The sequence below is a fragment of the Pleurodeles waltl genome, chromosome 1_2, assembly GCF_031143425.1.
Source record: "Pleurodeles waltl isolate 20211129_DDA chromosome 1_2, aPleWal1.hap1.20221129, whole genome shotgun sequence".
Lineage (NCBI taxonomy): Eukaryota > Metazoa > Chordata > Amphibia > Caudata > Salamandridae > Pleurodeles > Pleurodeles waltl.
In genome coordinates, this window is record NC_090437.1 from 1,151,676,571 (window position 1) to 1,151,701,984 (window position 25,414).

At 40.6% G+C, this 25,414-nt stretch overlaps 1 protein-coding gene across 2 annotated transcripts in view; it reads right to left on the bottom strand.

Annotated features, from left to right (window-relative positions):
* The window catches only part of LOC138296042 (proton channel OTOP1-like), a 166,323-nt gene that overhangs the window by 103,735 nt on the left and 37,174 nt on the right, over positions 1-25,414 (bottom strand). For both annotated transcript variants that reach the window (XM_069234804.1, XM_069234811.1), the window contains exon 3: positions 10,494-10,630. In XM_069234804.1, the coding sequence (XP_069090905.1) occupies positions 10,494-10,630 (137 nt within the window). The remainder of the gene's footprint in view (positions 1-10,493; positions 10,631-25,414) is intronic.

Consider the following 25,414-nt stretch of genomic DNA (forward strand, 5'->3'; position numbering starts at 1 on the left):
TTGTCTTTGTGACTTTCCACATTTCCTAATTCTCTGTTTATAATTGTGACAGGGCTACATTTTTCTGAAAGTTCTCAATAGTATTATATCCAATACTGTCATATGCTGATACCTCAAAAATACAACTGCACTGCACAAACATATGAAATAAGCAAATGAGTATGAAAGAAACTTTTATTAAACAGGCTCACAGGACCATATCTGATTAAATTAATTATTTCTCAAACATTTACATTAGGTAGTTTTTTCTTTCTCTTGACATTGGATTGTTGATGTTCATATACGTCAGATATAAGTGTGGGTCATACCAAATATTTTTATTGGGGTCCTTCTAGGATGGAGGCCGTTCCAGTCATAATGGAAATATGTATACTTTAGGATTTAACAATCTAGTAGTATTTACCTTATAGCAGAATGGCACCAGAGGCTATGAATAACCACAAAAAAATAAGGAAACTCCTGCTGTGTAGGTCCGATCCTGTCTATTCTTCCCATAAGGCAACAATAGTAGAAAGATCCTGTCAGGTATTTCATTCCTTTTTCTTTACACTACATACACCATAGTCTCTAAAAATGTCTGTAATCCACATGGACAAACAAAATGTGTAGTAAGAAGTTAAAATGAAATGTTGGCAAACATTCCATGAAGGGCCCTAAAATAAAATGAAGGGTCTTAAAACATCCTCAAGAAAAGACAACCAGAAATTGCCCAAGAGTCCTAAAACACCCTTTTGGAAAATGGTTCTCTCTGAAGTGTTACCCCCAACTTTTTACCTTTGACCATCCAGTTTTTGCTGAATCTTTTTGATGATCATAGGACTCTGAGCACTTTACCACTGCTAGCCAGCACTAAGGTGCATGTGCTCCTCCCCTAAAACATGATGACATTTGGGTATACCTGATTGGCATATTTTAATTACTAGTACATCTTCTATAAAATGGTATACCATATACCCAGGGCCAGTACTTCAAATGCTAATAGTGAGCTTGCAGCACTAATTGTGCCAACTACCTAAGCAGCCTTTAAAACCTGTCTCAGGCGTGTCGTTGCTGGGCCTGTGAGTGCAGTTCACTGCCACTTGAACTTGGCATTTAAAACAACTTGCCAAGCTTTAAACTCCCCTTTTATTACATATGTCACCCCTCAGGTAGGTCCTAATTACCCATAGTGGCAGGGTGCAACATGAATAAAAGGTAGGACATGTACCTTTATGTCCTGGTAGTGACAAACAGCCTATTTCATTTTTCACTAATGCAAGGCCTACTCCTCTCATAGGCTAGGATTGGGAATTCCTTAATGTACTTTTGAGCTGTAATTCCGGAACAGAAAGGAGTAGCTTTGTCATGTTTAATATCTTTGGAATGGTAATGATAAATCCGTTTTAGTGGTAAAGTTAGATTTAACATTACTATTTTAGAAATGACACTTTTAGAAAGTGGGCATTTCTCTGTACTTACTGCTCTGTGTGCCTGAAATCCTCTCTCCAATACGCCTCTGGGCTGGGCTGGATGATAGCTACCTTTGTGCATTCTCTCCAGACAGCCACACCACATGACACTCAACTGCATCTCTACCGACATACTGATGGGTCTTCCTTGGCAGGATTATGGGAAGGGGCTCACACTTACAGTTCAAAGGTTAGTGGCCTGACCCCACACAAAGGACTGTTTACCTCCCACAGATACCCTGGCAGACAGGGCTGGGTTGAAAGGGATCCTTCAGAGAGTTCCTTTGAAGTCATCCTATACATCAAAGACATGTTTGGATATACGTACTGGGTCTTTGATAACCCTAGAATTAGACACTTTTTGGACCAGTAATCAGACATCACTGGCTCTACATCTGCACATTGCCAGAAGGATCTGCTGTACTGCCATTTTGCAAAGTGCTCTGCTCCATTGGCCTGTTGCTTGCAAGCTATAGGAGGGACTGCCACTTTGTGACCTGCCTTGCTGTGCTGGATTGCAGCCTGCTACTTTTGAGCTGTGCTGACTATAAGTTCTCTCCAAGGGCTTGCCCCCCATTTTCAAAATCTCAGAGCCATAAAAGATTTCATCTGTGTACCATGGCCATAGGACTCTTCCGCGTGTGAGTCTGGCTACTGTACTTATAATAACGATTAGCTCAGGTTGAAGTCTCAATCAGCCAACTGAACGAGCGCCCCGGTTTTAGTACTGATGCAGCAGCACCATGGGACACACTTCAAGCACATCTCTGAGTTCGAGCATTTCACGCTGTGCCAACTCTACTGCCTGCCTCTACATGATCTGCTGCAGTACCCCTGTCAGACACTCCAAATGGGATTCAAAGCACATCAGCTCTCGTTGCCTTGATAATCCAGGACCTGCCTGTTTCACCCCCCCAACGCAGACCGTTGCCAGGCAACTTCAGGCCCCACTGACTTCCACAAAGTGAGCCACAGTGAGATTCACCGAAAGACAGTCTTTGGTTTTCTTGAGAAAAGGAACGGTGATCCTCCAAAGGTCTCTGCACACAGCCTATGCAATATCGTGGGTGGCTGGAGAACATTAAGAACTTGGGGGAGCACAATGCTGGTGCCCCGTGCCACGAGGGAGCTCCTTTGCCTTTTTTTTGCATTACTGTAAAGCACCTAAAAGAAGCAGATATACTTATTTCACTGTGATTTCACCTGCATATTTTGAATGCACATATCCTGAAAAGTATTGTATTTTTATCTTTTTGGTCTCATTTTGTTAGCAATGCAAAACGTTATGTTAATGAATCTGTATTGAGTCTTTTTGTGGTGTGTTCATTACGTTACTGTGTGTGTGTTGCACAAATACTTAAACTGTGCCTCTTTTGATACGCCTGCCTGCTCTGTGCCAAGCTACCAGAGGGTGAGCACAGGATATCCAACTTGTGTATGTACCATACTCTGGCTAGAGTGATGGGTTATGCCTGGCCAGAGTGTTTACCGTAGCCAACCAGAGACCCCATTTCTAACAAACACACCCTTTAACTTTTTATTTTTTGCCAGGGACAAAATTAATTAAATATAATTTTGAAATAATTGTATTTTTGGAATGTTTTCTGTTATCATAGGAAGAAATGGGGTGTTGACTGTCCTAGTCAATCCCCCAATAGAAAGGAAAACACTACAACCCACAACGAGTTCACATTTACAAATGTGAAAACCCTAAAGAACTCCTCTTGGCACCACTATGGGATCAAGGTGAGAACTTAGGCAATATTGATTAGCAAACTCTTTGATGAAAAATGTCATCATGTGTGGTTGGGGAGCTGTAGTCCTTTTAACTTGAGGTTTTGAATAAAGACACCTCGGTAACAAGTAAATAGAGTGCACATATATCCATGGTGGCTTGGACCGCTTTCATAATCAAATGCTCTTTGCTGTTTCAAGAGGGCATCCATTGGTCCTCACTTAACTTTCCCTCTGGCCCCCACATAGTGTCAAAACAGGCATTTGTACATGCCTTTTAAGAGAGTGCTTTTGGGAAAAGAATCCAGTATAAATCACTAATACGCAGGCAAAGGTAAGATTTTGTAGCTTATGTTAGAGTCTGGGTATTGATAGGGGTAAGTACACACCTTCCACTAGCAATACACCCCCAACACAGGTTTGTGTCCAGTCAAGGTCCCACAAAGTAGCCCCAGGCTCAACCCATGGTAGTTTGGCAACAAGCAGTCAGGCTTTTCTTTGGAGACAGGTATGTATAGCATTTAAATACACATATACTGTATATTAATAAGACATTACACATAATAAACATCTCACACCAATTTATAAAAATAGTAAATATTTTTATATTCAAAATGACATCACAATGACAAAAATGCAATGGAGGGAACCAGATATATGAATTTTTTAAAATTAAAAGTAACTAGAGCTTAGAAGCAAATAGCGCTTAAAGGCACGGTTGCACTGGACTGGGACACAGTCAAGAGTTCTAGCAACCTGCAATATAACACTTTACACTTACTTCCAGAAGTGCTACTCGATGCAGGAAAGTGGTCCTGCATCACCAAGTGGTACACAACCTCAATCCAAGGTTCAGAATCTCTGAGTTGCTCCTTGGGAAGTTGGGGCTACAGTTCTCACAATGCACCTGGCCAAATCCTTACAAGTCCACTGGATGCACTCCAGGCTGGGGATTTTTGTAGAAGTTGGTGCAGGGAATCTCTTTTCACCTGTTACTTTCAGGGACAGCACTCCTGAGTCCTTCTTGAAGCAAGGCAGAGTACTTTGGGCAGTGTGCAACAGGAGCAGCACTTCAGAGTTTAGTCCTCTGGGTTGCAGACCAGGGTTCAAGCTGTGCAGTCCTTCTTCCTGTTGTGGTTTCAGACAGCGGATCTGAATTCCAATGCAGATCAGTCACCCTTATTCCATCATCTTTGGAGGCAGTCAGTGGGCATCCTATCCAAAGAGCACCCAAAGGTATGACAACTTCCTCCAAAGTGTGGCATATTCTTGCACCCTAAAGCGCTGAACTGTAACATTCCAAAATGGATGACTTTCCTCCAGAGGAGCACAACCTGGCTAAGCCAACCCACTGGTGTAGCTCATTTCCATTAACTCCCCCTTTGCACATCTGCAAATTCATTCCTTAAGCCTACTATTTCTGGGGGACAGGGCTGAGGGGGCAGGCCTGGTTGCCTTCCTTTCTGACTGGCATTCCTTAGAAGCCTCATCTTGATTTAACAAGTCCCCCATCTGGCCTGGCCTTAGCATCTGCTAACCTCCCCCATCAGAGAGCCTCTGCTCAGTGCACGCCACTTATCACCTCATCCAAGCAGCTTCGCTAATCCTATTCGGGCTGACAAATCACGGAGACCATTCGCAGGCTGGAATTTAGCTTACCGAAAAGGAAGTCTCATAACTTCTTTTCTGTGCCATTTATGATAAATTAATCATCACCATTCATTTGAGTTCTTACATGACATTGTTAGCTCCTCCATAGCTATTTCTAGGCTTCTGGAAAATATTCCCATTTTAGCCTATGGAGCTAAGTATCTACAATGGGGGGACATGAAAGGCACAGTTTCCCCCTCACCAGGACATATAAAATGTATTTTATAATATCCCTGCTTTTAGTTGCATGACACCTCACCCCTAAGGCATCTAAGGGAGACATTGGGGGTGTCTTATATGTTAAAATAAGGAAGTTTAACACTTGGGAAGTACTTTAAATCTCAGAGTCGAATTTGCACGCATTTTACTTTTTAAAGACAGTCTTTAAAGCCCATATACCATATACCTTTTAGTCAGAGCACTGGCCCTGGATGCAGTTACGGTCAGTTACCACAAGTATCAGTCAGAGAACATCGGGGTGAACATGCTAAAAGGGGGACTTTCTCACGGCTTAGATTTAAAAATTAAGTACATCTTAATAATTGCCACCTATGTGGGTGCAGACAGAATTAATTTCTAACCACTTTTTAATAATGTGCCTGTGTCAATACCTGGCCTTTGTTTGGTATTACTTTCCAAAAAATATTTTGAGTGATAGTAGCGACAGATACACAGCCTGCTTGCATCAGCAACAGTACAAATTGTTGTTGAACCTTCACAACAATCAGCATCCTACTCAGAGTACTTTGAAGTAGACAAAGATACCAGAAGACACGGACCAATTCTTACCAAAGGATTATACGTAATCTGAATTGTCATTGAAGAGTGTCACTTTAGTTCAGAAGTTCTGAAATAGGGAGAGGAGAAATACTTTCTAGAATCATGTTATATATATTTCCATTATTTTTTTACTTAACCTTCTGGTTGGTGATTAACATTATTAGATTGAACCTTTCAGCTATAGCATAGATGTGGGAGCTCTTAGACAATGGTTTGCTTATGCAACATACTGGTGTTAAATTGATCAACTCACTCATATTTACTTTGAGGATACTGTGTGATGCAGGAGCTTCAAAGGAATATAATACAATACACAATACACACAATACTTATTTTGTGGAACTTCTTTTGTTAGAAAGCAAATATTCTGGACACTGATCAGGATGTTTCATTGTTTCATCCAAACAAAAACAGTATTGTCCAAAGCTGATTTTGCAAGAGAGTACTATTATGTCCACCTTTTAATCAGTTTACTAGGTAGGTTAAAAGGCCTTCTCTAAAAAATTGTGAACTTCTCAATGTTAGGTATTTTCTGCACCAACCTTGAACAATATGTTCTAAATCTTTTGAAATATTTGCTTGCTGCACTTCCATGTATTCAAGGCAGTGTTTCATTGGTAATTACACTAATAAATATCAATGACTAATCACATTCAATTACTTACTGTCAGACATGACATTTGATTATTCGTTTGAGAAGGGGTGGCCCCAATACATTTTTAATAATCTGTTTAGGTTAGAACATAGTTCAAAGAAATTCTCTGCTCAACCTCAGGTAGATGTAGCAGGCAACTCTCAGTTAAGTTCAAGCAGTACTAACAACAGTGACATAACATTTGGGTATGCTTCACTGTGAGAGCATACTGTCATACTGTCTCCAATATGTAGTGTAACTTATTTCTATATTTTAACACCCTGCCCTGTGCACCTACAAGTACAGGTGACTTATGAATATGAAAAACTAGACTTTTACTACACACAAAGGCATTTTGCCTTATTACGTGTTACAGCACTGCAGTAAAATTGAGGCCCAGCCAGAGCATAGTGGTGCCCCTGGCAAATATATTTTTGTTATATATGTGAGTGAGTTAAATACACACTGCAGCCAATGGATGACATTTAATTCTCATGACATTGGTGCAAATTCTGCATCATCGAGTATGGCCTTTTATGTAAAGCCATACCAATACCGTCCATTTTAGGATCAAAGCAGATGGAGTGCCACAGGCCAGAGTATTAATACCAGCCTAAATAGGGTTCATAGAGAGGCAAAAACTGACAGACTGCAGAAAAAAACACATTTATAACATAGATAATTCTGAAATGGATTGTACTCTACTTATTTATGATTTATTTTGTATTTTGATTTTATGTTCATGACCATAAATATGACTGTGGTGGTGTGAAATATATGAATTACAATGTGAATACAAGTGAACATTTTGTAAGTATAGTACAATAAAACATAGAACTGCTGGGTATTTGTAACATATGCAAGATAAATGGGTCAATATTCCTGTTCAAACACCTCCTATAATCCTCATATCTTTCCCTTATCCCTTATACATGGCAGTACAATGACTTCAGGAGATGATTATTTGGGCTGGGCAATTCCATTTTCACATATGCCTCATCACGATTGGCCTTAATATTCTGATAAGGCTGATAGCAGCAGTTACCAGCCCCATCAGAGTTGAACTTTTTTATTCACAAAATGCTTTTGTCTACGGAAAACAACTGAAATTTCCCTGTGAGTTGCTGAGGACAAATGAAGAATTTCTATGGGAATGAGCCCCACAATTACCAATTTTCCTAGTAAATCTTCATTCCTTAGTTCACCCATAGTATTCAACTCATAATGGGTAAAATTGTTGTTATCCCTGGAGTTACCAATGCCCCCAGAATTGGTAACTCTGGGTGTCGGGATAATCCAGCCAATTTTATGGGCTACTTTTAATGAGGGCAACAGTGCCTTGCAGTTAGTTCACATGGGGCCAGATATACAAAATTCTGATTTTGCATATCCTAAATAGTGACTCCTTGGAAAATGGCTATTTAAGAAATGCTAAATGGAATGTTCAAGAATAGCGATTTCTTAATAGCGATTCCTACACAGTAGGAATAGCAATTAGGAATTCACTATTTAAGAAATGCTAAACTATTCCTTCCAGTGGGCCTAATGGGAAATCACAAATTAGGAAATGCAATCCTAATTGGAAATTGCTAATTAGGAAATGCAATACCAAGGGTGTCTATGGTCCTAAGGTGTCCCCTTTTGATGCACCCCAAAACAGGTGGTCCACATGTAACGTGCATATATGCCATAGGAGCATGTGCGCACTACATTTAACTTTAAAAAATGTATTTTGGGTGGATTTTTTCAAACTGCACATGGTTAACATCAACTTGGAGTCAATGGTAATTCAATTTTCTAAATGCCCCTTTTGCACTTAGGCCTTCATTAAGATTCTTGCTCCTGGTGGTCCAACTGCCAAATTATGGACCTGTCGGTCGGACTGCCAAGGCACCGCCACAAAGAAGGTGCCCAATGGGTAAGCAACGGTCGAAGTCGTGCTCAGCCACAGTGGTGATTAAAGCAGTACTACCCTGCTGATCACAACTTCACTTTCCATCAGATTTGTAATGGCGGGGACCCCACCAGTGAAAGGCGGGAGGATAGGCAGAGCTGGGGGCCCCCTGGCCTAGCACCCTCAAAATGCCCACAGTCTTCTACAGCAGACAGTGCACATTATGAGGGTGCTGGGGGCACCCTCTGTGCGACAGTATTGGCTAGAGGCCAATGCCGACACTCTGTTTCTACTGGGCTGACAGGCGGAAACCCCAGATTTTCTGAGGGTGCTGCCCATCAGTCCAGTGAAAACCTTGTAATTGGCCTGGGGAGAAACTGCCAGCTGTGCATTCGGCCTGCCAATCTTGTAATGAGCCCCTTAGTCGTTTATAATAATCATGATTAATTGGAGACGAGACAGAAATTGTTCAGATAGTTTAGATCCACCCAATTCTTTTAGGTAATGGCCTGACCTAACCTATTTTAGGTGCCTGGGCCTGTTCCTTGAATCAATGAGGTGTTATTAGGCTAAGCCAGAAGGGTGTGACAAAGCAGCTGACTTCTTTAGTACGGCATGTTCTGAGCAATTGTATTCAATAATTATACAGGAGGGACCTCTGTGAAAGCAGATAATGTAATATTATTTTTTTGAATTGTGGTATTTTGCCGAGCCACTTATCTTTTTTCAACTTTTTTCAAAGAAATCAGAGAACTCCTCACAGCTGTTTTTGGAGACACGGTTGTCCCCTCTGTGGGTGCAAAGTGGATTGCTTCACAGTCTCAAGTAGCCTCATGGGCTTAGTCTACATGTGTTTTGCTATAGATAGATTTGGCTGTGAAAATATGTTGTTTGCATTTATTTAACATGAAATTGTGCGAGGGGACAGATTCCGATGCTAAATTAGGTTGATGGCTTTGGACCTTTTTCATTCTTCATTCATTTAGTGTACCACTGTGGCCAGCTTTTGTTTTTATGTTTTATAGGAGTTGTAACACCCATGATCCCTGTCATGGCCACATTTTACTGAGATATGAGCCTACTGATCACATGTTCCTAAGGAATGGGTTGTTAGGAGCAGGGTACGTCTGAAGCTATGGAAAAAGTGTGAATGTTCTTCCAGTCTCTGACCCAGTTGAGTTTTCTCAGCTGATCTGTGGTCACAACATTCAAGGAGTAAGTGAGAAACAGATGAGGAAATGATCAGACCAATTATGAGGTACTGGATTATTCTTCTTGATCAATCCTTTATTTACAATGAGTATGTGCAGAAAGAAGCTCTGTATGTGGATGGGGTTCATTCCTAATTGAATGAGATTGTTATTGAGGAAGAATAAGCTTAAGAGTGCTACAAGGTTCATTCATTTAAGCCTCACCAGTATGCATTAAAGCACTCACAGAACATATTGTTGCCCCTGGTTATTAACCTTTCTGTGAGGAATTGGATAAGCTGTTTTCTTGTGGATGTTAGATAGCATGTAGCATGACCAGGCATACAAAAGTCTTTAGGGCTGCTTCAGAGGGCTTTTCAAAGTCAACAAGAACAATACAATAAACACACCCATTTCTGTTGCTCTGCTGTAACCTCTCTGCAACAATCCACCCTTGAGCTGAGGAGACCCTTTTTCATTCTTCTAATGCTCAGAATAACTTGCAGATGGATTTTTAACTGCTTAATGCCATATTGCAAAACTTTGTTTTTGTGGAACCCTTGGCCATGTGGAGTGTGGAACGGGTGGGTTAAAATGCTATTATTTAGAAGGGACATGTTGTCACTTATACGGGAAAAAGTGAAACCTTGATGAACCACTTCATTTATTCCTAGTAGAATGTATGCTTTCTCTCCCTTTCAACAGAAACAACAACACTTTCATTTTTTTTCTTTCTCACATCTAAACTACATCTGATGTCTGCATCAGAAGGCCCATCTCCCTTGGCCAGTGGTCCACACTCCCTTCTTGTGCTGGCAAGATTTTTCTGGTGTGCTTACTGTATGCGTTTTACAGAGGTGTTTTCGGAGATCACATTGACAAGGGCCTGGATGATGGTTCATAAATTTAGATCTATGTAAAATCTCTGTATACCTACTGTATATATAAATACATAGTTATTCTGTTATAATTCCATGGGAAAAATTAAATTCATAGTATGAAGTATACACCATACAAACTAAGTTACATTTTTGAAGCAGAGAAAATAAAGATATTTTAAGAGGTTTTAAAGTTCAAGTTAAGTTGTCTGTGTACCTGTTCTTGAACAATATATAGATAACAAATAAGATAACATAAAGCAATAAAAATTAATTAAAGCATACCTGCAATAGCGTGTGTATTGCATGGATTACTGGAAAAATCCCTTCAGTGATAGAAACGCAACTAGAGTATCCAATAAAGTATCCAATTTTAAAGGAGTCCAATATTAGAGTAATTGCAGCAAACAACGTAATTCCACCTAGTATAAACATAGAATAATAAATATTTCAGTGTGGTTAAAACCATGAAATGACATTTAAGGCAACCATGTATCATCAGTCTTCCACTCAGAAATGTTTTACAATGTCCATAAAAGTTAATAGAAAATGTTGATCTTTACAATGTAGTAGCTCATTCACCATTTCTATGCTTGCTATCAATAATACTTTCTTTCACATATTTTAAAGCCATTAAGAGCCTAATTTAACCTTCAGTGAATTTAGAGATGTCCACTGGCTCAGTGTACATTGTTTGCCTTTCCAGGAACAGCTGTCACTGCAGTTCCTATAAATGTATTAAAAGCTTGATGGATGTCTCTTTCAACATGACATCAAACTTTCATAATTTTCATTATTTTCAAAAACAAAATCCCAAAACAATGACCCTCTTGCCAAGGGACATTTCTCCCATGGCATGGAAGGTCATTTACAATATTTTGCTTTCACATATTACTATGCTTTGTATGGCAGTATGTGAATGCACAATCTGCCCATGTGTTCGCCCACTGTGAATGGGGAGGGCAGACACATGGGCTAACCCTGACTGCCCTTACTTTGTCAGGCAATTATAGGTGTTTGGAGGCAATGGATTCAGAGTAGTCTACACCATTTTTGTAGTGAAACTCTGCCTGACTCTAAAGGAGGAGGAGGAACTTTGTTTTGGTGGTTTTGCAAGGGAGTACCCTTTCTAACAAAGTCTAAATTAGGCTCTAAGGTCTCTCTTATACCATCAATCCCGAGGACGGCCACAGGTATTTCTTACCCTGAGAAAGAGGTATATGTAATCCCACTGTACACACTGATAAAGTGAAATACTGCTAGCCTTACTTCAGCCAGAATCATACATCTGCTTTTATGAGTGTCTCTATAATTAACAATCCAGGCATGCAATTACAAGTGGTGTGATGTTCATCACACCATGTATTTACCAGGTATGATAATGTCTGCCCCTTTTACCCAAATACATGTCAGCAGGTCAAATATACCAAAATTTAACAGAGAGAAGGACCATGTAAATATTGGAACATCTGGTTCTAGGAGTGAATGTTCATAGCTCAATTTACAATAGTTGCTATTTATTGCACCCACTATGCCTTAGAAGGCATGATTAATGTTACAGGCGTTCAAATTAAGAAAACAGGAGAAACTATGCATTGAGCCACAGTCCTAATGTTGCTCAAAATATATTCTGTTCGTTGTTCAACACTCTTACGTTTGTTCAAAGGCACTGATTTCCCATTTCAGAACTGTGTTAACAAAAATGGTGTTTGTGCTAAAGTTTTCTTCAGTTGGTCAGTGCCTCGATCACACCCAAGGTCTGCAAGACCATCAACTGCTCCATAGAGTCGGACACATTCCCCGAGGACTAGAAGTATGCCAACATCTGCCTGCTCTTGAAGAAACCCAAAGACGACCCAAAGGATCTCAAGAATTTCCATTCCACCTTGCTGCTGCCTTTCCCAGCCACGGTCTCCGAAAAAGCAATCAATGCCCATCTCGGCCAACACATCGAGGAAAAGAACATCCTGGACATCTACCAATCAGGATTCAGAACTAATCACAGCACCAAGACCACCCTGCTCACCACCATAGGTGACATCCGCTCTCTCCTCAACCACGGCCAAACAGCAGCCCTCATCCTACTAGACCTATTGGCCACCTTCGATACAGCGTCTCACCACACCCTATGTGCTAGACTCCACACAGTAGCCATACACAACAAGGCCCTTCAGTGGATACACTCCTTCCTGACGGGCAGAGTGCAGAGAGTCAGACTCCCTCTACACCTGTCAGAACCTACAGAGATCAGCTGTGGAGTGCCCCAAGGATCCCCGTTGAGTCCCACGTTGTTCCAAATCTACATGGCCCGCTCAGCCCAATTGTCAGAAACCACAGACTGAATATCATGTCCTACGCTGGTGACACCCAGCTGATCATCTCCTTGCCTAAAAACTGCACAACGGCCAAGAAGAAATTCCACAATGGGATGGAAGCAGTCACCTCCTGGGTGAAGGAGAACTGCCTTAAGCCAAATTCCAACAAGACCGTGTTCCTCAACCTGGGACCCTCCTCCTCAGTCTGGGACGACTCCTGGTGGCCATCAACACTAGGCAGTGCTCCCCCAGCCCTAAATACCACGCACACAACATCAGCATCATCCTCGACTCAACACTCAACATGACAAGACATGCCAACTCCGTCACCTCCACCTGTTTCCACACCTTTTGATTCCTACCGATGATCTTCAGATGGATCCCAAGTGACTGCCGCAAAACCGTGACACACGCCCTGATTACAAGCAGACTTGACTAAGGCAATGCCCTCTATGCTGGAACCACTAAGAAGAACCTGAACAAACTACAACAAATCCAAAACGCCTCCACCAGACTCACCTTGAAGATCCCCTGTCAAGAACACATCATAGGACACCTGAGAGATCTCCACTGGCTCCCCATCAAGAAGAGGATCAACTTCAAGCTCCTCATACATGCCTACAGGGCCCTCCACAACCTTGGATCCAGCTACCTCAACCACTGCATCACCTTTAACTCCTCTGCCAGACCTTTCCGCTCATCCCAGCAGTCGCTCACCACCATACCCTGCATAAAGAAGTCCTCGGCTGGAGGGAGATCATTCACCTACCTTGAAGCAAAATTTTGGAACATCTTACCTCTCCACCTCAGACAGTTGCCATCCCTACCTTAATTCAGGAAGGACCTCAAGACCTGGCTCTTCGAATGAACCTTGAGGACATACCCACCAGCGCCTTGAGACCCTACGGGTGAGTAACAAGCTCTAAAAAAGTACAATTTATTGATTGATTTGTTCCATATTCTAGTTCAATAATTTGTGCTGTGCTGTTTTCCAGGATGAACATAGCACAGATTTCAGATTGCATTTTTTTGTTTTATTTTGGCACTGCGTCCTTTTGCCAATGGCAAAACTAAGTAAGAGTATATAAGCATTAGAGTTTCCAAAATGTGTTGCTGGAGTACATTCATGGGTTTCATGGGGTATTTTACTGTCATACAAGTAGACAGCTTGGTGTATGAAACAGCATGATATCCAAAGGTTCACTATCTGTTAAGAGAAGTGATACATATTTAACAAGTCAGCAAAGCAAGTTCTGTATTTGTATGCATTCCAAAGTCAATGCACAAGGAGTGCTGAAACTTTTCAAACACTCACCCCCAGTCACAGATCTAGGTTAAATCCTCTGTTATTTTCTTCACCATTCCATCCCAATTTGGACCCTGCCATATGCACATCACTCTTGACCCTGCTCACCATGGGAGCAGCCCAGCCCTAACTGCCAGCATCCTGGGATCGGTTTCAGGGTATCACCCCTCATCAGCTAATGTAGCTTGAATTCAGTGGTACAGCAAGCAAGGGCATAACCTGGCCACATACGGCGAACATAGCAATGCACACAAAGATGATGGACGGAGTTCCAAGATCCAACTGCAGCATTATGTATACTATAGAAAAAGCTTTTTTTCAAACGAAAATGTAACTCCTGATATTGCTAAACCTCAGCTGCCCCCATAATATGAACCTTGGCAGCAGAGCTTTATACCCCAACTTCTCACCAAATGTCAAGTCATTTTGATTCATCCAAGACAGCAAAGGCTTCATGGAACCAACTCACTCTTCTAAAGAAAGTGAAATGGTTTCTTCAAAAAAGCAGCTTTAGATATGCTGTTGAAGCACTTCTACTGGATAGTAATAACACCCTGCTCCATGGGCTCCTAAATGCCACAGTCACACTGGTCTCTTCCAGTTCCTGACAAAATATGATTGCATCATCACCATGCTGATGGAACTCCATTGGCTCCTCTTGCTGGCTGCTGCCATCTTCAAAACCAGCTGCATCATTTGCAGAGCCATCACAACCAGTGCCCTCCCATACTTCGCCAAGACAGTATCAGGTTCATGCCAGGACAGTATCAGACTGCAGATTAAGAAGTGTAAGAATAAAAAACACAAGGCATCAGGCTTTTCCCTTCTTTGCACCCAGGTCCCGAACAACACTCATATCCATGAGGACCCCCCCCCCCAACGCTACTTCAATTTAAGAAAAGGTTGAATACTCACCTTTTTATTAACTACTAAACCACAATGCATTAACTGTCGACAACCCACCTACTTCTTCTAACACTTTCTGGCTTTATGCTTGTCTTTGGCCCTGTATAGGTTGGGGCTGGAGAAATACCATGCTTAGACACATATGTCTGTACAGGTCTGCGCTACAGAAATACCATACTTACATACAAATGAGTATTTCCGGAAATATTGTTCCTTTTCTGAAATATTTGCAATTACACAGTTCTGTATGTGAGGGTGTTACCCAGTCAATAAATTTGAAAATATTTACTATGCTTCAGAAACTTATGCACCAGGATATAAGACTGCAATTTCATCTGATGCATCTAGGAATGTCAAAATAAGGTTATGTGACTTGATGTTGTTTGTGCATGTTATATAGGCTATGCTGTGACATAAAACTGTGTGTGCAATACTGAAAATCATGATGAGGTTTGCTATTCCCAGAATACATAACATAACTTAAATTAGTGTGTGTTTAATTCAATAATGTGTCAGTGATGCATATAGTTCAATATAATGTAAATCAAGCTCAATTTATATTGAACACATACAGCAAATGAATGCATTCACCACTTTAATTTTGAGCCGAGATGTATAAGAAATAGTTTTACTTTAATTTGTACAATACATGGAGTAGTTACCATGGGCGGTCTTACATTGACTCATCCCAAACAAATAATAGTATTTTCTGTTGTTAGTAGTCATTAAGTGCTTTTGTGAGTGCGAGGAATCACTGTTTCTGAATGCATATACAAATTAGTTTAATTATACTCAGGGCAATAATTTGAAATGTATGAGGATTTGCTTTGTTTAAGTCATTTATGAAAAGGGGGTGATAAACAAAGGATTAAACCAGATCTCCACAAGAGCCAGAAATAACTGAAGTCTGGTAGAAGCATACTAATGAAAAACTATGCTTGCCCTGTTATTTGCAGGAAGCAAAGCAGGCCCTGGAATTGTCTAGTACCTTGGATAATAGGCGATCAAGATTCTCATTAAAATCTGTCATTAAGTCACAACTAAGTCTGCTGAGCCATGCTGAAGACACATCCGCAAGTTCTAGAAAATAATGCTTTGCTGCATTCACGGATTCCTATGAGGTGCTAAATGCTCAATAATAGTTATTTGAACATTCACACAAGCCAATAATACAGAAAATAATTAGAATGAGATTCATGCTGTTTCCAATCAAAGAATTTAGATTATCTAAGAGTCCTGAATCTTTCACGCTTCTGCGGTGTGGGCTCTGCAACTATAAACAGGAGACTTGTGTCCATTTTTGATGTGTCTGTCCAATGGTGGGGTCAGAGGACTAATATACATAAAACATATAGAGCCTTATTACGACCTTGACGGAGGATTTTCCTCTATCACAAATGTGACGGATACCCCGTCCACCGTCTTACAATCTCCATTGAATATAATGGGATCATAATACGGCCACATTTGTGATTGAGGAAAGTTCTCTGTCAGGTCGTAATGAGGCCCATTATGTCCAGACAAAGACTGTCAAGTTACAATATGGTTATCGCTCATTGCCTAAACACCAAAAACATTTCAGAATTCTGTTTTATGCGAAATGTCTGCAATCTATTTTTAAAAGGCTTTTATGTTTCTCTCATTTTCAAAAAAAGTGTATTTTAAACATTATTGACTTCATTGGTGTGGTCCTATTTGGTTATTTTCAAGAAATATGTTTTATTCAATTTTGTAATGATTTTAACTAATCAACTACAATAAACTCCCTTACAGCGAAAGACTGAAGGCCTGATTTAGATCTTGGCAGTGTTACCCCCAAGCTCCGTCGGCAGCAGACCCAAGAAGACCATCAAGTCAACAGTGTTATGCCTAATGTATTTATTTAAATGTTATAGCTCTGCAGGCAGTGTACTATTGGGCAGCAAGTTGATGGTGTTATGCTCAATGGATTTATTTAGATGGTATAGCTCTGCAGGCGGTGTAATAATGGTGGTTTTTCTGATGGAGGGAGGCGGCAGAACCCAATGGACTTCATACTATGGCAGTGGCTATGGAATAGAGGTAAGTGACAGACACACACACTGTGCCTTAGCCATAAGTATCCCCCTGCACTACATACTGCATCAACATACTACATACACACCATCATCCATTACAATTCCAACACAACACAACCCGTATATCTCTAAAACACACTTTGATATACATCTGTGATGTAACACACACACATCATTGATACTGCACCCACACCTGACACAGCCACAACAAGCAACAGAACTACACGCTCAGTTACACAAACACACACAAGCACAACTACACACAACACTACAACTTCCACCACACAGCAACAACACTCACCTAAATGTGTCACATGGCAATACAACATACACAACATCAGTCCCACATGCGAGCGACACACATTCAGACACAACCACATCACCCACTCCAGCTTCTACCACCTCAACCAGGCACTCCATACTGACTCATACACAACAGATAGTACAAACGTGCCCACAGAGGTCCCCTTGTAATTCACACACATGGTTGTGCCAGCATTCATTCGACACAATTGTCTTCCCGACATTTGCATGTCAGTGATTAAAAAAATTACTGTGACATGTATATGCTTGTGAGGGTCGCTACCTCCCATGCAGTGCCCACCCAACATGGCCCTGGAAATGCAGGTTCCCTACCTTCAAGTCTGGCGATGGGGGTTGTGTTTTCTCTGTGGGTTAGTGGCAGCAGTGTCAGCAGGTGTTGTCCAGTTGTGTCCAGTCAAAGGCGGAGGTGGAATGGGGAAAAAAGGTGATTTTTCACTCCCCTGTGAAAAGGGTGGCTGGGGTCCCGCCGGCATCCACTTTTTCCTCTCCTGTCATTGATGCAGGCAGTGTTTCTTGGCTGAGACGGCAGTTTGAATGCAGGCTTTTATCTATGGGACCGTCAACATTCAAATACGGCAGGGGAACTGTAAGGACGGTGGACGTGTTTTCAGTCAACGGTGGGACCATTACCACCAACATTTGAATCAGGCCTATGTCTTGACCAAAGAATGCCTTGTCCTGTTAAATAATATTAGTAGGCATGCATTTTCTTAATGTGTAGCTTCTAGAACTTACCATCAAGTTTTGATAAAGGCTGTCTTTGTGGGCCAGCTGACTCATTTGGAGTCAGTGTAAAGGTTTATGTAAATTCAAATATATTTGCAATTACCCTCCACTACTTACTAGAAAATGTTGTATAATTGCTTCTTTATTGACCGTCCTTATGTTAATGGCAACTACAAAATCGTGGAAGACCTTTAGAACCAAGAGGCAAGCTTGATTTTGATAGAGATTAACTTTTACTAGTACATTATTGGCATAGAAGTCAGCATCTGGTGATGTATAATCCTCATTTAAAAGTCTAGCAGAGAACATTAACATGAAATGTAAAAACTTGCATGTTTGAAATATGGCGCACATTGTGCCCTCCACTTGTTTGGGCATTGGGTATTGTCATGATAAATGTTGTGCGTTTGTATTTAGCAGACTAATGATGACAAATTTTAATAGAAATAATATTTGATAACATGAAAAGTACATAATGAGTATTCAATGAACATGAATTAATCATACTTATATTGATTTAAATGAATTTATTAACGTGAGTTACATGTGTGCAGAAAAGTAAATGCATGTTTAAATTGTCTTGAATGTTATGCATAAATAATAATTGTAATTAAATAAATTGCTTTGCATATTTCATTTAAATTGTAAGGTGCACAATAGGTTTTATATGTGTTAATTTTCATTAGTATTTATTTAGGCTTTCTTAACCAGACTAGGCCTGAAGATTTATTTTGTAGCAGTAGTGAAAAATTGCTAATTCATTCTGTTCTCTTTGACCTGAATTATTTCTTAGGTTGCTGATGTGATGAAGAGTGTCCTATTGTCCCATGAGTTTATTAACAAGTGTAACAGTATGTGTTCTAGCTGTCGAACAAGATAGGAAGCCTTATTGAATTCACATGAGAACTGTTAGAATCATCCTGTATACCCTGGGAAAGAATCACAAAGTTTCAGTCGTTTTACAAATTGAAATTTTCCAACGGAATTGTATGAATTAATCAAGATGACTTCACACCTTCCCTGAGAAAATCCAGAATAGTTGCAAGCTTGATGGGCGTCAATTTTAATTGGATATTGATTAAATTGTGCATTAGCCACATGGAGAACCAATCAGTAACCTGTCGATATTTCTACATAGAGAGAGACTTTTGAAACTTTTAGTCAGTCTTGCTTAGGACCCCAGGCTGCTATGCTCCTCTCTCATCCCTATGACTCTTAGATGCCTTCTGAAGAATCCAAGTCATTCTTTTTATTCGCCCCATTTACTTACGCTGTTCAGTACTAATATGTCTAACAAATTCTGAACTGCTCCTAACCTATGTGCAGCTCGTATACTTCACTATCCCCGACTATGCTGATGTCAGCATCAAACAACCTGAAATCCATCTCAGTTTATCATATTATTATGTTATTAATCTCTGTTATATTGTTAGAGTGTCTGGTAGCTTTAATGCTTAACAGGTTGAATTTCTTTAGACATTTTGATCAATCTATGGTTTTTATGTATGTTTCTAATTTAGTTTTGTGAACCATTTACGTTACATTGGCTTTGTGGTTGTAATAAAGCTTTTAAAATTTGTTCAGTTTGGGGTTTTGTTTCCCTGACCACATTGGTCATGGTGTTTAAAATTGTTTAGATTTCTCATGTCATTAACTGGCATTTGAACCAACCTAATTACCTACTCTTCGCTGAGTCCAAAGATCCCATCCACCTCAAGGGTGGGTGGGGATGAGCTGTTGTGTGTCCCAATACCACCCCGAGCACGGTTTCTGAACCCAAAATCGGAAGGTGACTGAGTGCCAGCAGTTTCTTATAGCACAATTATGGTTTTGCCTCATAAGGAGTGGATTTAGATTTGCCCACATTGTGAGCTGTTCAGGTGACGTGTAGGGTTGAATGAAATTCTAGCATCGTGTTACAAGTATACGGTATGTGTTTGAATAGGGTTTCCACTTGCAATGCTTTTGCAAGTTGTGGTGAAGTGTAATGCGTGAAATGTTTGGGGAGTTTGTGTACTCCAAGTGCATGTTGCACTTTGTGCTTAACATTGCCCACATGGTTGTTGTTGTTTATGGGTCCTAAGTTCTAAGACTCCAGAGTACCACAAAGGTGTATGGAAACACTTGGTTAATTTATTGCCTGCAGAGAGGTATTAGTTAATTGGGATCCGTCAACAATACCAGTAGATTCATTGAGCGAGTGTGGTTGGTATTAAGTGAATCCTGAGTGCATGAATCCTGAGTGCACAGTGAGGATCTGTATCAATTAGAGTGAGATTTGCTGGTCAAATTTTACTTGCATTTGTTGGAAAGCCACAGTCGGAAGAGCAGCCGTACAGCTTTCAAAGTGTTTGAGTGCTACTCATAGTTAGCAGACATGTTTGGTTTTATGCTCGCAATATTCGCCTCCCAGAGTGTATGCGTGGGTTGTGCATGAGTAAATTATAAAGAGAGCTGCAGCCTCGGAGGGAAGGGAATGTGACATCATTTGATCTGCGCTGGGATTGGTAGCTTATTGAGAAGAGTCACACACAAATTGGTGGACAACACTGCATCATAATATAGCTTGTGAAAAGGATTGTCGGTTTGAAAAGTACTTCCTGGATTTGTAGAATGTGTTTTTGTGTAATTGAGTTAGTTTAAAAAATGAGGGTTTTCAAAGCTCTAAGGAATGCCCTAAGAGGAGATGTATTTATTCCAGTTAGAGAGGGTGAACTTACTCCACCTGAAGGTACACCAGCACTTAAGGTGATGCAAAAGAGAGGAGTAAAACAGTGGTGCAAAATCACCAAGACGAAAGGTACCTTAGCTTTTCCCTGTAATGGAACTTTCAATCTAAGGGTTTTAGAAAACTTAAGGAGAGTGTTGTAGAAATCAAAACCTCTTCTTAGACCTGCACAGTTTGAAGCACTTGCCAATTGAGAATAGGTTGTAAGGCAAAAAGAGGCTCAAAGGTTTGAAAGAAGAATAAAAAAGGCAGAAAAGACGTTGGCAGAAGCTAGATGGAATGAGGAGCAGAACATTTGAAGAGCAGACATGTTACACAGAATAAAATTATTCCCAGCCATGACACAGGAGGGTGATGGAGGAGTGGGACCTAAGACCAAAAAGAAGCCTGCAGCAGACTCAGAGCAGAAGCTAGATGAACACAAAAAGACAACAGCAACCAAGAGTGATTCAGATAATGAATTTATAACTCAGATGTTACAGAATCAACCCCAGTATAATGCGTTTGAATTAGTAAGTCAGAATATAGCCCAGAGTTTAGCCACAGGGCTATTTGCGCAAAGCCAGGTTCAGATAGCTCCAAATGAACCTGTAATTACAGTAGCACAGGGGCCAGCAGTTTATTTGGCAGTTCCAGTTGCTAACATAACTCACAGTATCACAGCTCCACTTATGCCACAGCCAACTCAGAATTCAGGAATGGCTCAAATGGAGTCTACGCCTAATGTGACAACAGCTGTACAGACTGTGAATCAGAGGCAGACAATGCCCATGTTTTCTCCAATATCTACTCCACAGAATGTTGCTCCAAATCAATTTAATCAGACCTTTGGTACAGCATTAACTGGTCAAGGTACAGGACAAATGTTCCCACCAAGTCAAACAAATTTGCCAAGACCAGACACATTGACAGTTCCCATGACAATAGGTCCAGTGGTCCCGATGTATGCCCAGGGAAATATTGGGAGTGGTATCAGCAGTATATTCTCCTTTTGGAACTAATGCAGAAATGGAAAGACTGGGCACTACTGTGCCAGGCATGACCCCTTTGAATTCCTCTGGTTCTAACCAGATATTTGATAAAGTATGTCCACTGATTGATGTGACATGTTCCTCGTGTTCCACAAGTTCATCTGTGCTGGCTCCAGAACAGGTTGTGAAAGCATAATGTAATGCTCTACAGCCCACAGCCCATATCCACAGTTTTTAATATTAGTTTGCATGGATTACCAGCACATCAACTAACTGAATGATTAGAGAGTCAAAGTGGAGTATCAGTTTTGGGAAACATACCAGAGAGGGAAAAGATTTTAAATTTGGCTAGACTAAAATTGAAATTGAATTAAATGATTGAGGAAACAATTGAACTGGACAGATTGGGTTCTACAAATGTAAATGAGTTGCATTATATGTGCAGGGATGTCACACACTGTACAGGACAGATTCATGGGAAATTGGCTGGTTTGGCAGAGAAATATTGAAAATGAGTTGAATAAATCCAAACCATTAACAAGAAGTTACAGATTAGAATTTGATTCTACAGACATTGCAAACAAGAGATCACCTGGCATGAAAATTCACATTAGAGAGTAAATCCAAAACATCCAAACATGGGGAGCATTAGATAAATGGGAAGGCAGAGAGGCAAGGAAAAGAGACAAAGGAAAAAGCAGACTGCACCCTTGATGGGGGTACAACAGGCTGAGTGAGCTGTAAAAATGATGCCAATAAGGGAAATTCCGGGAGGAAATTTTGTTCATGTCCCCTGGAGTAGAAGTGACATACTGTCATTTACCAATGATTACCCAAAATTGAGGGAGAAGCCAGTGCAATGGTACCAACAAACGTAGAGGTTCCTTAAGCTTGCAAAGTTTCTGTGGGAAGATTTAAACACTTTATTTCAAATTGTGGTTTCAGCAGATTTGTGGGTTGAATCTAAGCAACTTGAGAACTGCCAAGAGATTCAGTGACAGGTGTGCCATCTGAGGAGGTGATAGTCATTGGCAGAGGATTGACAGGCCAGCCCAGGAATCTAAGGGGTCTGTTCATCCTTATGAGAGATGGTTGCAAGCATTCAGACAGTATAGCAGTACTGAGGTTATTGAGCTGAGAGATATGATTCATTTTGTGTAGATTTGTGCAAGGATTGAAGCCTGAAATTAGAAGTATGTAATCATTTGATTTGCTGGCACGGAAAACCGATTGATGAAGCACTTGAGTGCACAAAATACAGTAGTGATGAAATTGAACTTAGAAAAATAATTTAAAGGAACAAGCAATGGTGATGATCCGAATGATGTTAATGAAGTGGAACATGACTGCCTTGATGTCCCTGAACTATGCACCGAACCCAGGCCTGATATTCAGGATACTCCTTTAGAGGAGAATGATCAAGTTGTGCTTGTTGATGCCTCCTGTTTAAGAGACAATGAAGGAAACCTGAGAGCTGGTTATGTAGTTTGCACTTTCTCAGGAGTAATTGAAGCTTCAAGGCTTCAGGGAGTCATTTCTGCCCAAGTAGCTGAACTGTTTGCGTGTTGTGTATCTGAGCAGTTCAAACTGACAATCTTTACAGACAGCAAATATGGGTTTGGTGTTGCACATGACTTTGGGTAGTTGTGGTACCAGACAGGCTTTACGACCTCTTCAGGATCGCCCATTTAAAATTGTGAAAGAATACACAGTTTATTGAGTGGATTACAATTACCTGAGAGAACTGCAGTTGTGAAACGTTTAGCACACCAGCAAACAAATGATTATATCTTGTTGGGCAATGCCTATGCTGACCAAATTGTCAGATACTGTGTGCTCCATTGGAACACTTTCAATGAAAAGTGAGGCAGTGGAAGTGGCACCGGTGAGACAAATCAAAGCCTCCTAATGTCAGTGGTTGATACCTGGGATGAGGTTCAGAGATTACAGGAAGAGGCTACCAAGGAAGAACGTAGAAGTTGGGGTAGAGCAGGTTGCGTACAAAGAGAGGAAGATGATGTCTGGATTTCAAATGAAGGCGAAGTAGTTTTGCCGAATTGTCTGTTGACATCTATGGCTAGGTATTACCATGGCAAAGTTCATCACGGCAGAGATGTAATGATTTACATATTTAAACAGACATATTACAACCCCAGGTTTAGGTGAATCGCAGAAACAGTGTGTCACAGATATGTGATATATTAATAAATGAATGTGGGAAAACGCACTGCGGTTAATTTGAGTCATATAGGCAGGTGAGGAGGTCCATTCAACAGAATGCAACTGAATTTTATTGAAATGCCTGTAATGGATTGACATATGTGCAGGTAATTGTGTGCGTGATTTCTCATTTGGTAGAAGCTTACCCAACACACAGGAATGATAGCCTTAACATAGCCGAGTTGCTGCTCAGGGAGCTAATAACTAGGTTCGGCTTCCCAAATTCTTTGGAATCAGATAAAGGATCACACTTTAAAAACAAGATCAAAATATTTTTGTGTGCAATCCTGAACATTGAGCCAAAATTACACTGCAGTTACAGACCAGAGACATCTGGATTGGTGGAGGAAATGAATGGAAAACTGAAAGTGTGATTGGCAAAGGTTTGTGCCTCTACAACTTTGAAATGGCCTGATGCGTTACCACTTTTCCTGATGAGCATGCATAGCACCCCTGACAGGAAGACAGGACTATCACCACATGACATTCTTATGAGGTGTGCAATGAGGTTGCCAGCAGTGCCTGCCAATGCACTTGTGAGCATAACAGATGACTTAGTGCTGGATTATTGCAAAGGTCTGGCTGATGTGGTTCGCTCTTCAGGTTGAAGCAGCAACAGTTCAAAAGGTCAAAGATCAGTGTCTCAGCCTGAAGACTGGTGAATGGGTGCTCATCAATAAACATATAAGGAAGACTTGCCTAGACCCAAGGTGATAAGGATCTTATCAGATCATCTTGGTGACTACCACAGCTCTGAAGTGTGCTGGTCTTCCAACTTGGATTCATGTAAGCCACACATGCAAAGTTCCATGTCCTCTTGAAGTCATGGAGTCTGATACCATAGAAGTGAATGCGAAAGTGAAGGGATTACGATTGGCCAAGCTGTGAGGACTGGACAAGTGAATGAAGCAGAACTTGTGCAAAATGATGAAAGTGAAAGTATTCCAAATGCAAATGAAGGTGCAGGAGAGGCTAGTTAAACCTGGCTGACTCTTGCCAAAACAGCAAATGTTGAGAATTCAGTTGCACCTGAAATGAGAACTGTAAAAGGAGACCAATGGCCCGCACCCACACCTGACCCAGTTCCAGATATGCTCCCAACTATAACAAAGGCAGTTGAAGAATCGTATCAAAATGAAGGTGAAATTTGTGCCGTAAGGAGAACCAAAAAGAAAACAGTGCCAAGCTGCAAATACTCGTCACCTGAATGGATCTTTCTTATTACAAAGGAATGGGAAAACAAGTTTATGGCCTTTTATTTTGACTGCAAGAATTTAGTTAAACACCCTGGAACTTGTAATTGTATTGAGTTTTGAAATAACCTTGCCAATTGATCAACAGAGACACTTTACACTGGAAGTTGTAATCAGTGATCATCGAACTGTCATTCATTACAGTCAAACATTTGAAATTTTGAGAATTTTGAGTTGAGACTTGATAAACTTTCTAGAGATCAAGAATCATTCCAAATATGTGCAAAGAGACTTTTAAAAACATTGTTTACATTTTGGTTTTGCTTCGTTTGCTTTAAAATTGCTATATTTTTTTCTTTTTTCTTTTTGTTTCTGATTCTACAGAAGCCATGAACTCAGAACAGGGTAGATGTAGCAAACGTACATATGTATGGATTGGTTTAGCACACCTGTCTCTCCC